General features: G+C 40.4%; 1 protein-coding gene across 5 annotated transcripts in view; it reads right to left on the bottom strand.

The window, feature by feature from the left end:
* Window positions 1-15,463, bottom strand: part of ARHGAP29 (Rho GTPase activating protein 29) — an 85,021-nt gene extending 69,558 nt beyond the window's left edge. For 2 of the 5 annotated variants that reach the window (XM_061121336.1, XM_061121340.1), the window contains exon 1: window positions 15,352-15,463. Coding sequence is in view for 1 of the 5 variants with exons in the window: in XM_061121339.1 (XP_060977322.1) it covers window positions 15,352-15,364 (13 nt within the window). In the remaining 4 variants the exon portion in view is untranslated. Of the gene's footprint in view, window positions 1-2,888; window positions 3,002-15,351 lie in introns of those variants that run through there. The other 3 variants (XM_061121337.1, XM_061121339.1, XM_061121338.1) reach the window with 3 other exon arrangements.
* Between the last annotated feature and the right edge of the window lie 353 nt (window positions 15,464-15,816).

Below are 15,816 nucleotides of genomic sequence, written 5' to 3'. Positions count from 1 at the left end.
GTATCTTTCCAAGAAAAGGCATATAAAGCTGCATAAAGACAAGAGTACAAAGGTGGATTTCTATTATTGTTCCTCTACTTCTGATTATTAAATAAGGTGTCCTGACACTTCTTTAATAACATTTAAAAGTCCTTCATTCTATATTGTTATCCTCAAATCATTTCTGGAAACACAATTTCTACATTTACTCTAGTTTCAAACCTATCTAACATTAATTCTTAAATGTTTAAATAACTTCTAAAATGAACTTAGGACAATTTAGGGGGCACTATTATACCGAAGTCTCCCCTCCAACAAAAAACAAAACAACACTCAAGTGTCTTGTTTGGGTAGCTCTTTTACAAATCATTAATTTAGAAGACTATTAGCCTAATTTATCACCTTTTGCAGCTTACTTAATAAAGCCACTCTGATTAATTTTGATGGTTTTTACTTTAGCAAATTAGAAAACTGGTCATTGTCACTGGTAAAAAAGATGGTTATAAAGTTTAAAGCGTATGTCACAAGCTTCAAATAAAACAAATCATCCACCTCAGTAAAACTAATTTACTTCAACTGTCAAATTAGTAACTCAAAGTTACAGAGTGTTTCAAAAATGCTTGAACATTTTTAGTCAAGACTATCTGTAAACAAACAAAAATGACGGTGATGTGAGGAGTCAGCATTATGGTGAGTAATGTACTACACTTTACTTTTACTATATAACTTTACTACTTTTCATATTTAAAACTAAAAAAAGGAAACAATACATTTGAAAAAAAAGTTAACATAAAGTTAATCCAAACTTTCACAAAACTGAACTATGATCATGAGAAAGTTTGGAGATCCAAGATCCAAGATCATCCACATTACTTTCTCATGTCCCAAAATGAACCTCTAGTTGGTGGGAACATAAAATGTAGTTACCAGATACTGTAATTGTAAAATTAATTACACAAGATATTAATACGGAAAGCACACTTAGCACAACGCTTGGTTCATCAAGAAGATGCAATAACTATTAGCCATTATCATTAGCAGTACTTTACTGCAGGAGATTGTAGACATACATAAGTAATGAACAACATGTGACTTCATTACAATATATCTGTAAATTGTGACCATGAAATACAGGACTGGAAACAATTCCAGAAACTTCACTGACTTTGTAGAAGCCTACTAAATGACTTCCAAGTGAAGTTTGAACTGTGCAAACAGATTGTTGAGCAAAATATTTGTGAAACTCTTCTAAGTCTCTTGCATCTCTTCCAACTCCAAGTCATCAATATAAAGTCATCCACTTCACAGAGAACTGTGTAGCAAAGAGAAAACTACTGTGCAAAACTATTTTATCTGTATGTTCTAAACTCTAAGTAATATGTGCATCAGAAATGTGAATACTAACTTCTGGTACCCTGGAATGTGTTTTTTCCAAGACTTCAGTAGACTGCGTTTATCCAATGTTCTTGCCCCATGTTCCTCCGCCTCAAATGTCTCCTTACAGAAGTATTTTCATTTCAGGCACCGGGCTGCCTAATTGAAAAGTGAAACAACCTCAAATATCTGTATTTAATTCTCAATCTTACTATTTCTACCCTAGGAAAAATTGCTATATATTTTAGAAATCTGCTATTTCAACACAATTTCTGATTGGTAAGAATCTACTTAAGAGATTTTTTTTTTTAATCAGTAAAATTCATCCTGGAGGTCTTTGATTATGTTTTTTAAATGCACTCCTCACTAAAACAGAAGAGGGGAATGTTGAAAACTTTTATCAGTAATATGCAAATAATTAATTTCTAAAGGAAGGCATGCAATACTCACACACTTCATTCCTGTGCAGTCAGAACTCAGCACGTTTAAAGATGAAGCTGCCCAACCTCCCACGCCTCCAGAATGTCTAGCATTCCTGACGGGCAGGGCTCTCCCTAGACAAGCCAAAACTACCCAAAGCCAAAGACCACGTTCCCCATTCCAGGATTTAAATAGAGTGGGAAAATGGAGCAACCAAAAAGCGTGGCCGGCATTGACAGCGATGCACAAGAGATACCGTCTCGGAGACGCCTGGACAAAGTGGAAGGTGCACTCTCAGCTCCCGCCTTTAGCAACTAACAATCCTGCTCTCCTTAAAGTTATAAGCCCAATTCCCTCTTGAGGAAGAAAGTCAAGAAAGATGAACATGGAGACACAAGGTTCATGAATTACTACAGTTGCAGTATGAAACGTCTCAGGCTTAAAAATTCAGCCGTCAAAAGGGGTGGAGGGAAGTCCAGCCCTAGAATTGGGAAAGACCATTGAGGCTTACGCGGCCTCGGAACGAAAAACCCCTCACTCAGCCCAAAAGAGAGAGACGAGAACAATGCAACCATGGAAATCCTAAAATACATCGGGAATGAGACCCAGCTGAAGAGAGGACTGCTGTCAGGGCAGGTGGGGTAGGACGGGGTCAGATCAACTCTGTAGCGAAAGAGAGCACAGATTCTGGAGCAAACCTGCCTGAGCTGAAGTCACACTGCCAATTACTGTGTGTTCTGACAAGTTTTTTCCCATCTGAAAAATCAATTAAATAATCGTGGAACTCTCAGGAGGTTAAAATGTGTAGCGCACTTAGGAAACAGTATGCCGAACGTGGGATGCGCTAGGTGTTTGCTTTTATTATCTTCATCATCCGCTCAGGGCCGCCGCTCGTGCCCTCCCGGCTCCCCCTCCGCTGCCGCGCCCCTCGACCCGTCCGACCCCTCCCGGAGGACCAGGAGTCCTGGGGACACCGACCCGGCCCGCCGCCGCCGGTCATCAGCGCACCCCGCCGCCACCTGGGCCGCCTGGACCGTAGACGACAACTCGCCGGTGACCCCAGTCCCCAGTCTCAGCCACGGCAGCTGGAACGAGCGCCGCCACCCGACACTCACCGCGGCGCTCCATCCCGCGTGCCGGACGCGGACGACCGCCCGACACTCAGGGCCGCGGCCGCCTCCGCCGCCGCCACCCCCATCCCCCACGGCTCGCGGACGCCCGGCCAAAGCCGCCGCCGCCGCAGCGGCCCCAGCAGCTACCGCCACGACCGCGCCAACCCCGGCCGCCCAGCCCCCGGCCTCGCGCCTCCCGCCCCCCGGGGCCCAGCCCATTGGCCCGCACGCCCGGGGGGGCGGGGCCGGACGCGGGCGGCAGGTGGGGGCGGCCTCTGGCTCCGGCGCTCGGACTGTCGGTCAGCTGCACTTAGCAGGCAGGCGGTCCTGAGCGCTGCAGGACGTGTTAGCAGCCCAGTGTGGCTTGCGGCAGAACGGACGGAGGAACCTTAGGAATAGGTCACTTGATGACTACATCTGACAAACGGAAATTTCTTAGATGAGCAATCTACGTTTTTTTATGAGGTACTTCTTTTGACGACCTCGTTCCTCTCTCTCCAACTCTTAAGAAAACAAAAACAAGATCCAAAGCAGGTAAAAGTGTAACACAAGCCTGACTCCTTTTCAGAAAAATAAACTTCTTCAAAACCAACCAACTAACTGTACCCTCTGTACAGGGTCCTATTTTCCACTTAGACCTATATATTACTTCAATTGCACTCTCAAACTCGCTTGGAATGAGAAAAAATTGTCTGAGAAATATCGAATGACTAAAGAAAGCAGCAGGGGCCGAAAGCACATAGGTTTCCACATCATTCTACTCAGGAAAACATGCCTTATCAGTTATTTTCATGCTGGAACATTCAGAAAGAAATGAAGAACTGATGGATAAACAGGGCCCATGGGGAGGGTGGCTATGGGTAGTGTTGGAGACAGAGAGAAAAAAAAAATGATCCACAGGGGGAGAATGCAGAAAAAGACAAGTGAGTGTGAGGAAGAAGAGTAGGAGGAAACTGGGCCTGCACTCATAGAACAAGGCAAAACCAAGGAAGACAGAAATAAGTGAGGGCAGAAAGAAGGTAATGAGAAAAAAAGAGAAAAGAGCGACCACCTACTTCCAGAAGCAGAAAAAGGAAGTGAGCATGATAGAGCCAACAAGTGAAGTAACAAGACAGCGAGAAAATACTGGCAAAGAGAAGAGGAACATCTCTCATACCTTTGAACTCTTTTACTAAAAACAATGTTGGGGAAATAAACCAAATTTGGCCCTTCAGGTGCTACTTTATAAAAGATAAATCTGAAAATGCTCAGCTTCTTGGTTACTTTAGCTCCACACTGGAATTTTCAGACTCAACTTACACAAAATTACCCCTTCAAACTTTAAAAACAACAGTATCAAGGACATGCCATAGATACTAAGGAAATCCTAAATCTAAACTCTCCTTCTGACCACACTTAAAAAGAACAATGTGCCATGGACTCTCACCATGGAAACTGATGATGCCCTGAACTGAAACAAACTAATGAGATGGTCAGGGATCCCAGGCCAAAAAGGGGCTGGAGTATTGCAACCCTAATTAAATCATAAGAAAAGGTTTGGGGAAGAAATAGAAAGTTACTCAATCTCAAACACTCTTTTATATCTATTTTAAAATACCTGTATATCCGCATACAGAAGGAAATGGCAACCCACTCCAGTATTCTTGCCTGGGAAAGGCTAGAGTCTGGAGGGCTACAGTCTATGGGGTCACAAAAAGTCAGACACAACTTAGGGACTAAACAATAATACATGGTTTCAAAATATGGATCATACTTAATATAATGCTTTTTGACTTAAAAAATAAAATACCTGTATATTAATAATTTTGTACTCTCTTACTCCATTATCACCACTTCCTTAAAGAGGATTGCGTTCCTTATTAAAGTTGAACTGACAATGTTGTGCCCAAGGTCCTTATGTGTGAGGTAGAAGCAGTAGTGTGAAAAGACAGAAAGGAACACATGGGAGGGAGGGAGAGGAAAAAAGCCATGAGAGATGTGGGAGGGTGAGGAACAATTGTGGAGAGGAGAGAAAGAAGACCAAGAAAGATTCAGGGACAAGTTAAGGCAGAAAAAATAAGATGGAGACAAAATAGGGAAGACAAAAAGCGAAAAGAGAAATAGGGGGACTACCCATTAGCAAGAAAGGGGAGAAAGACACTTCTCACACCCAAACAATTCTGGGCAAGTGATCCCAATTAAGCCCCTAGGTTGTTACTGGAAAAGATAAATATAAGAACCTCAGAATCCTCAATTACTTGGGCCCTACTATCATTTGCAGATTTAATTTTTGAAAACATACCCATTAAACTTTAAACATAACTGTGTCAAGATAGAAAGTATTAACAATGCTGGGGACATCTAACAATCAAATGTTCCTTCAAATCCTACTGGAAGAGAACGATGCACCACAGACACTCATTATGGAAACCACTGAGGACTAAACTGAAGGACATCAATGGGGAAGATAGGAAAGCATTTTAAAGCCATGGAAGGTAGAGGCAGGGTAACCCTTAGGGAGCTCAATAGAGCAAAGTCTGCCCCCTGGACCTGCTCTGGGTTAACCTCAAGACCCTTCCCACCAGATCTACCTTTAAACCATATCAAAACAGCCAACTATTGTGCACAGGACCAACAAAGAGTGGCTCCTCAGTGAATATTAGACCATTAACTTATAAGTATTGTTATCTGAGAGAAATTTTGAGAAGTCTCTCAATCCCAATCCTTCTCTTAAATCTTTTTAAAAAATAAATTCATTATCTGTCATCTTTTCTACTCCTTTTCCTTAGTAAGGAGGAACAGGGTATTTGGAAACATTAGCGAAAATGGTAGTTCATTTTTAAATTAAAGGGGTTATTTTATTAATTCCCCCTAATTTACATTTTGTTTAAAGAAATTTTATGTCACACAAGTGAGTTTCTAGTATGAAAAAGTACACTATTGAAACAATACCTTTCTGCAACTCCAAAATTTTTGGTTTATAATTAAATCATAAACTGTTTTTAAAAAAAGAAAAAGTAAAACTATCTGTATATTTATTGGAGAAGTCCAATATCTTAAAATTGTTTTTACCATTTTACATTATTATTGTCTCAAGTATTTTTCCCTTCTAAAACAGAAATTCTTATCCTCTGTGATGTTGCTTTTCTGTCGCTCTGTGAAACTTCAACTTGCATACTGTTCAAATCTTTTCCATGCCTTCTCTCCAGTGTTAACGTTTATAATGAGTGTTCCTATTTTTGCTGGGTAGGGATCTTCATATTCCTGAAATTGATTCTGTAGTTTAGGTAGCCTACTTTTCATAACAGAACATTGTTCCAAAAACGTTTTACAGTGTCTGTAGACACCTCTGGTTCTCACAGCTGGGAAGGAATCGTACTGACATCTAGTGAATAGAGGCCAAGGATGTCGCTACACATCCTACCTGCACAAGAGAGCACCTCTCAACCCTCCTACCTCCACCCCTAACAAAGAATTACCTAGCCCCAAATGGTCAAAAAGTGTCAAGATTGAGAAACTCTGCTCGAGATCCAATTACTTTATAAGCAATATAGAAGACAACAGAATATGTTAAATTATATCACAGGATGCACTCAGTAAAGTCTAGACTGTGCACCATTTTATAGAGCAACAACAGTTTCTTAAATAAATTGCCACTAAAATGATGAAAAGAAAATTTCCAGATTTTAAAAAAGTCTTAAAATTTTGAATACATCAATGCAGGAATAACAGATCAGACTTGCCCTTCCACTATATTATTTTCAGACATCAGACTATAAACAGGACAGGACCATGATCCTGGAGAGATGGAATCACTAACAAATGAGGTGATCCCTACAGTCACCCCAACTTTCTGCCTGTAGGCACATTCTAGACCATGGAACAGAAGAGGGAAGCCAAACAGAGTGTGGTGCTCTTGTTGAGGAAAGAGCAATCATAGCTCTGGAATCTGTACAACAGAGTACCAGAGAGTTATAAGGTAGGCAGAGAAAGAGCTCCAGAAATTTGCATAGGCAACTCCTTAATTTTCTTGCTGAATTCAAAGCTGTATATGTATAAGGTGAATCCCCACAAGGATGGACAAAGAATTTCCAAGGAGCTGTAGCTGAACAATTTCCAGGGCTCTCACAAGGCTAGGAGACCTCTGAGTTTTCATCAGCCAGAGCAGAGAGACCTATGGAATACTTAAGGAGAGATTCCAGAAGGACATGTGTTAGTAGTATATGTAGAACAGCCCTAATAAAATAATATTCTAGACTCACCTCAAATGAAGCTTCAACACAAGGCTTATTTTGTAAATTTCTTTTCTTTTTTTTTTTTTTTAAACTGACAAAAGTAATAGCAATTTGTGTGGCATTTACAATATACATAGAATAGCAAAAAGAATCACAATAACAAAAACTAAGGGAGGAGGGAAATGCAAGTAAGGTTCTTACACTATATGTGAAATAGCATATTATTATTTGAAGGCATATTATAATAAATTTAAAATGTATATTAAATCTTCAGAGGTACAGTTAATAAGCCAACAGTAGTTATAAATGGAATTTCAAAAAGTTAGTCAATCCAAAAGAAGGCAGAACAAGAAGGAAAAGAAACAAAGAACAGATGAGGAAAATTAAAGACAAACAGCAAGATAATAGGCTTAAACCCCAATCCTATCAATAATTACATTAAATACAAATACTCTAAACACCCCTATTAAAAAGGCAGAGCTGGTCAAATTGGACAACTGGACAATCTCTAAAAAAGTAAGACTCAAATACATACTAACTTCCCAGGTGGCACTAGTGGTAAAGAACCTGCCTGACAATGTAGGAGACATAAGAGACATGGTTTCCATCCCTGGGTGGGGAAGATCCCCTGGAGAAGCCCATGGCAACCCACTCCAGTATTCTTGCCTGAAGAATACCAGAGGGGAGTCTGGCAGGCTGCAGCCCATAGGATCGCAAAGAGTCGGACATGACTGAAGTAACTTAGCACACACACACAATTACAAACTGCCTAAAATACAAAAGACACAAGTAGGTTGAAAGTAAAACATCACAAAAAGATACACCAAGTAAATACTAATCATAAGAAAGCAGAAGTAGTTTTTAATCAGACAAGGATAAAGAGTAACATTTTATAATAGTAAGAGTCAATTCATCTTAAAGACATGATCTTAAAGTGTATGCTCATAAAAATAGAGCTTCATAAAAATAGATGAAAAATATATGTCAGAATATATAAGATAAAACTTGACAGAAATGTAAGAAAAAATAGATAAGTCCCAATGATAGTTAAGATTTCAATAATTCTCTCTCATTAACTGATAGAATAATAAGAGAAAATCTGTAAGGATATAGAAAATTTAAACAATACTATCAATCAACTTGACTTGCCTGACACACATTTATAGAAAATTCTACCCAAATGACAGAATACGCAGTCTTTTCAAATACACATAAAATATTCACTAAGATATATGTAGGACCATACAGCAAGTCCCAATAAATTTAAGAGACCTGAAATCATACAGTGTATGTTCTCTGACCCAAACAAAATTAAATATAGAATTAATAACAGTAGGAAAATCTCCAAATATTTGGAAATTATAAAATATATTTTAAAATAATCCATGGGTCACATTTTCACAAGGCAAATCTGAAAATAGTTTGAACTGAATAAAAATGAAAACACAATATTTCAAAATGGGTAAGTTACACAGTAAAAGCAGTAGTTAGAGAAATATACTGTTTTAGATATCTTATTAAAAAGAAAGGAGGGTCCATCTGCAGCAACATGGATGGATCTAGAGATTGTCATACTGAGTAAAGTCAGACAGAGGAGAATTATCCTGTGACATCCCCTATATGCAGAATCTAAAAAGAAATGATACAATTGAACTTATTTACAAAACAGAATCAGACTCACAGAGAACAAACTTATGGCTGCAAGCAGGAAGGATGGGGGGAAGAGATAGCGAGCTTGGGATCCACATGTACACACTGCTATATTTAAAATGGATATCAACAAGGTCCTACTGTATAGCACATGGAACTCTGCTCAATGTTATGTGGCAGGCTAGGTAGGAGGAGAGTTTGAGGGAGAATGGATACATGTATTTGTATGGCTGAGTCTCTCGTTGTCCACCTGAAACTATCACAACATTGTTAACTGGCTATATGCCAATATAAAATAAAAAGGTTTTTAAAAATAAATAAAATACTTGAATAATAAAGAAAGGAGGATCTAAAATCAGTGATTTAAGCTTTTACTTCAAGCTATAAAGCAAAGTGCAAATTGAACAGAAAGTAAGTAAAACAAAGGAAATAATGGTAAGAATAGAAATCAGTAATTTCTTTATTTTCTTGGGCTCCAAGATCACTGTAGACGGCGACTACAGCCATGAAATTAAAAGATGCTTGCTTCTTGGAAGAAAAGCAATGACAAACCTAGACAGCGTATTAAAAAGCAGAGACATTGCTTTGCCAACAAAGGTCCGAATAGTCAAAGCTAGGGTCACAAAGAGTTGGACACAACAGAGCAACTGAACACAAAAGAAATCAGTGATATGGAAGACAGGTAACAGAAAAATCAATGTAACTAAAAGCTGGTTCTTTGAAAAGAGCAATTAAATAGATATATATCTTGCTGAACTGATCAAAAAATAAAGTGAGAAAACACAAAATTACTAATATCATGAGTGAAATAAACAACATCAGTACAGAACCTACAGATATTAAAAGGGAAACAAAACTATTATAGACAACTTTGCCAAAAAATTCAACTCTGATAAAATGGAAAAATTTCTTGAAAGACACAAATAACCAGATCTAACACACAAAATAGAAAATCTGGGGTAACTTTATATGTACTAAAAAAAAAATGGATTCATAATTTAAAACACCTCACAAAAAAAAACTGCAGACCCAGATGGCCTCACTAATGAAATGTATCAAACTAGATAAAATAGTTCTACAGAAACTCTCATAAAATAGAAGAGTTGGAAAAACCTCCCAACTCATTTTATGAGGTCAGTATTACTCTGATGCTGAAAGCAGACAAATATATAACAAGAAAACTACAGATCAAATTTCCTAACACAGTATTAGCAAGTCAAACCCAACAATATTTAAAAGAAATAACACATTAGAACCAAGAAAGGTTTGTCTCAAGAATCAAGCTTAGTTTAATAGTCAATAGACCAAAAAAAAAAAATGTGATTGTCTTAATAGATGCAGAAAAAGCATCTGACAAAATTCTGCAAACTGTCATGATTAAAGCAGTCAGCAAAATAGGAATAGAAAGGAATTTTTTCAATCTTTTAAGAGGCATCTACAAAAAATCTACAGATAACATCTTGGTCAATAATGAAAGACTATCTATGTTTTCCACTTTAAGATTAGGATCAATATTGTTACTAGGCTTCCCTAGTGGCTCAGATGGTAAAGAATCTCAGTCTGCAATGCAGGAGACCTGGGTTCAATGTCTGGGTCAGGAAGATCCCCTGGAGATGGGAATGGCTACCCACTCCAATGTTCTTGCCTGGAGAATTCCATGGACAGAGGAGCCTGGCAGGCTACAGTCCACGGAGTCGCAAAGGGTTGGACATGACTGAGGGACTAACACACACTATTGCTACTGAAGGTCTTAGCCAGTACAAGAGAACAAGAGAAAAAACATAAAACATATTCAGATTGAAAAGGAAGAAGTAAAACACTTCATTAAAAATTGACATGTTTGCATACCTCAAAAACTCTAAGAAACCTACAAATGAGTTACTGCAACTAATAAATGAATTTAGAAAGGCCACAGAATGTAGGGTCAATATATTATAATTTTATTTCTAAATACTAGCAACAAACAATTGGACAGTAACATTTTAAAAACAAATACCATTTATAATAACATCAAAAAACAAGATATTTTTAGGAATAAACTTAACAAAATATGTCTAAGATCCTAAATTTAAAACTATAAAACTTTAGTGGCAAGAAATTAAAGAAGTGACTTGATCAGTAAGTATGCCATGCTCATAGACTGGAAGACTCAAAACTGTTACAGACTTTCATTTTCCTCAAAGCGATGTGTCCTTTCAAGCAATCCCAAACAAAATCTCTCCTAGGTTTTTGTAGAAATTCATAGGCTGACTCTGAAATGTATATAATATGTAAAAAATCTAAGCAGCCAAAAAATTTTTGAAAAAAGAACAGATTTGGAAGATTCATAATGTCTGATTTTAAGATTTACTATAGAGCTACAGTCGTCAAAACAATATGATATTATTACAGAGAGTGAAATAGACCAACAGAATAGTCTACAGATAGACCTACATATTTTCAAAAGGTGCTAAAGTAATTCAAAAGGGGAAAAGGTGTTCTTTCCAATATATGGTACTGAAATAACTTGATAGCCATATGAGAAAAAAAATGATCCTTACTTCAGAGCATACCCTAAAATTAACTCAACATGTATCATAAACCTAAATACATAATCTAAAACTATCAACCTTTTAAATACTGGAGCTGAAAGAGGCAACTGCATGTTTTTATAAGAAAACATTATGGGGCAACACAGCCACGCCCAATTGTTTATGTACTGTCAATAGCTGCTTTTGCCCTACAACAGCAAAGTTGAGTGGTTGAGGTACTGTAGCCTGTAAGTCTAAACTATTTATGATCTGGTCCTTTAAGAATATGTTTGAGGATCTCTATTCTAAGAAAACTTGGATAGAAAATCTAGGGAACAAACAAACAAACAAACAACTGGTTAACTAAACTTCATTGAAATTTAAAGCTTCTGCTATTTGAAAGACAATCGTTAAGCCCACAAATGGGGAGAAAATACATGACAAATGACTTGTATTCAAATTACATCAAGAACTCTTAGCTCAATAATAAAACAAACAGCACAAGGAATTAATAAGTAAAAGATCTGAACAGATACTTCAAAAAAGAAGATACACAACTGGGGAATAAGCCCATGAAATAGTCTCAACATCATTATTATCAGGGAAACACAAATTTAAGCCACAATGAGATACCACTAAATATCTACTGGAATTCTCAATTTCAGCTAGAGTGAAATCTGGATAAGAAGAATGTACAGCAACTAAAACTCCCACACATTGGTACTATATAAGGTACGCACCACTGTGGAAAACAGCCTGGCAGTTCCTTATACACATGAACATACATTTACCATAAAACCTAGCAACTCTACTCCCTTATATAACTCCCCAAAATGAAAAATACATTCATCCAAAAACTACACCAATGCATGCAACAACCTTTTTCATGATAGTCAAAAACTGGAAACAATCCGAGTGTCAACAGATAAATGCTAACAGCCTTACAAGGGAATACTACTCAACAGTAAATATCTATAACACAGCAAAAAACCATGGGTGAATCTCAAAAACATCATGCTAAATGAACGTCAGGCACAAAAGAATATATGCTGTATGATTGCTTTTACATGAAATTCTAGAAAAGATGAACCTAATTCTTAGTAACAAAAAAGCAGGAATGGCTGCCTGGTGACTGAGCTTGTAGTGTAGAAAATGGGGGGAGTTCTGCATGTGAAACTTTTTTGAAATAATGGAAATGTTCTATATCTTGATTATGGGGATTACATGAGTGTATACAATTGTCAAAACTCACTCACAGTGTATAAAAATCTCTTATTATTTTAGCACTCAAGGAATATTAGATAAATTAAAAGTAAAATTATAAGGTTGCTATTCCCTCCTCCGGGGGATCTTCCTAACCGAGGAATGGAACCCACGAATCTTACATCTCCTGCATTGGTAGGCATTCTTTTCCACTAGCGCCACCTGGGAAGCCCACAAAATTGCAGGAAGTTCTATTGAAATAATCCCTGAATTCAACTTTCTCTCTCCCTTAATATTTTTCAAAATATTTTCCATACTCTTCCTTAGAAAGAAAGTCTATGGTATTTGGAAACTTTCTCAAGGATAAATACTGGAGCATTTTTTAAGAAAAAGAAAAAACCTTATCCCAGGGAGGCAGTATCATCAAAGGGCTCCTGCTTATCAAAGTAAAAGATAAAGACAAAGCAGAAAGTACAAACCGTCCACAAAAATCCTCATCATATCCAAACGTGTTGCTAACCCTCCTTCTTGTTTCTTTATACAGGGATGTATCTTTCTGTGTTGTGGCTCATCATTATACTGGAGATGAGGTGGGAAATCAAAAACAAAGAAAGTAGACTTCAAAGCAGAATCATGAAGCTGACTGATGACATCCTTGTATGTGTGCATTAGGATAACCAGCAATTCTGCCAAAGATCCTTTGGCCTTCTGTGCTTATGAAAATCATTCTCTTAATTGACTTCAATCTCACAAAAAACATCCTTTCTTCCAAAAAGCCTTTTCATTTCCTCTACTGAAAATAAGTCATTCCTTTACTTTCCCATAGGACATTCAACATACTTTTCTCAGGTAACCCAAGATTTTATGCCTTGGGCCCTATTTATTTGAAATTACCTGCTTCTACCCAATAGACTGAAAGTTTCCACAAGATCTTGTGTAACATAAAGTGGTTTCAAACTAAAGTTTCTGAGCGAATGCTGAATCAATCACCAATGGTACAGGAATGAAAATCTTTCCAGGGAACCTTTTGGTCATGAGCTTTGTTCAACGCAGTACTAAGGACTGAGACCAACAGCAGTGATTGAAGCAGCACACATTCCTAGATCAAGGGCTTTTACCACTGGGAAGAGAGGTGCTGATAATTTAGTGGATGTTCTATTTTAGGGAGGTGGGTAGAGCAGGAATGACCAGCCACCATAGATTCCACCAACAGTGCTTTCTTCATCTCAGCCAGAGTTTTACTTCCTGCCAATTTGGGAACTGAAAATTATTCAATTCAGACCTATCGTACTTCTCTTCAAATCCACTCTAGACTTTTTCTCAGAATCGGGAGACTAAGGCTATTTGAACCATAAAGCTAATGAAGCTTAAGTGTCCTACAATCAGGAAGCATTTCTAAGTATGCATTCCTGGCAAACTGCCTAAAGAAATCTCTGAAGGGATTTAAATCTCCAAGACCCATAATTTGTTGCGATTTCTTTACTCATTCTAAATATTCACTTTGGTACTTAATTATGAATTCTTTTTCTTGAACAGGAAACTACAACCCCCCCCCCCCCATTCCTCAAACTGAACAAGGGGGCGAAGCTAATTCCCAAAAAGAAAAGGAAAATGTAAATGTCAAACAAATAGTTCTTTGGTTATTTTGGCTCCACTACCGTGTTGCAGCTTTCACCTCCTAACACTCCCTAAGAGATCCACCATTAGAGGTGGATAGAGGATGTCAATGACCAAAAACAAAATAAGAAAACAATCCATGAGGGTAGTTGGTAAACAAACCTCACCCTCCTCTCTAAAAAGGAGTGGTGATGAAAAAGAGATGGACCCTGGAAATGTCAGAAGGGGCTCAAAGACAAGGAGACTCCCTGGCTACTTTGTTCAAGGCAAAGGAAGGCCTTCCCTCGGGCCAAGGTTTGGGTTGTGGGATCCTGCGACAGCCCGGGAAACAAACTCACAGGGATACCCTCTCCTGCTCTCCTCCTGGTAGCTGCAAGCCTCCGCCTGTCAACTCCTATTCTGCAAAGCACAGGGCTCACCCGAGGACCAGGCTGGGATAGCGGGTGCGTGTGTGCGCGTGCGAAGGAACAGCTACAGGGGTGTGACAGAAGGGTCGGAGTGGTGCGAGAGGGAGGGAGGAGTGTGAAGAGCGACAGAGACGCACCGGAGCGGGGCACTTGGGTAGACGGGAACTGAAGTGTTTTTCTACTTTTCATTACCGCTCCCCACGCCAAAAAATAAATAAATAAACAGCCGGGCCTAGGTGAGGCGAAATGTGATAAGACAGGACAGGCAACACGAAACGTCTAGTTATTTTACCTCAGCTTTCGTATTTGTCAGACAAAAATTTGAGAAGAAGGCACTAAACTTCCAAAAAGATCCCAAGTAGGGAACACGAAAGTGAAGACCTGATTAAGGAAACCAAAAGTGGGGGGTGCGGGGGGGAGAGAGAGTGCGGGGCAGGAAGGGTGAAGAAGCCCCTTCCAGAATTCCGCTTAAAGGCGGATGAGCGAACGTGGTTAGAAAAGGGAGAGGGGCTGCAGGACATCCAGGGGAACCTGGAAAGGGAGGAAAGTCCGCCCCGAGAATCTCTCCCCAGATACTGGGACGGCGTGGCCTAAGTGGGGGCACCGGGGTCCGCGAGACGCCCTCTCTAGCTCTCCCCGCTCTCCTTCCCCTGCCGCGCCCCTCGTCCGCTCGGACCCCTCCCGGAGGACCAGGAGTTCTGGGTACACCGGCCCGGGCCGCCGCCGACCCTCAGCGCAGCCCGCAGTCGCTTCCAGTTCTGGCCGCCGCCTGGGCCGCCCGGACCCTGGACGGCAACTCGCCGGTGACCCCAGACCCCTGCCTCAGCCGCCAGGGTTGGTGAGAGCGCCGCCACCCGACACTCACCGCGGCGCTCCATCCCGCGTCCCGAACGCGGACGCCCGCCGGACACTCACGGCCGCCGCCGCCGCCGCCGAGGGCTGGAGCTCGCCGCCCCCATCCCCCACGGCCCGCGGACGCCCGGCCAAGCCGCCGCCGTCGCCGCCGCCGCCCCTGCAGCTACCGCCACGACCGCGCCGGCCCCGGTCGCCCCGCCCCCGGCCTCGCGCCCCCCGCCCCCCGGGGCCCAGCTCATTGGTCCGCGTGCCCAGGGGGCGGGGCCGGACGCGGGCGGCAGGTGGGGGCGGCCTCCGGCTCTGGCGCGCCGGGCTCCGACGGTCAGTCGCGCTTTGGCCTGCTGGCGGTCTTAGTAGCTGTGGGACGTGTTAGCAGCCCCGCGCGACTTGTGGCAGGACGGACGGAGGAACCTTAGGAATCAGTCACCTTTTACACCCTCCAGTAGGGAGCAGGTTGTTGTTGTTAAAGTGCATA

The sequence above is a fragment of the Dama dama genome, chromosome 20 (assembly GCF_033118175.1).
Source record: "Dama dama isolate Ldn47 chromosome 20, ASM3311817v1, whole genome shotgun sequence".
NCBI lineage: Eukaryota > Metazoa > Chordata > Mammalia > Artiodactyla > Cervidae > Dama > Dama dama.
Note: the sequence above shows the minus strand (reverse complement) of the source record. Positions and strands in the feature narration are given on the sequence as shown.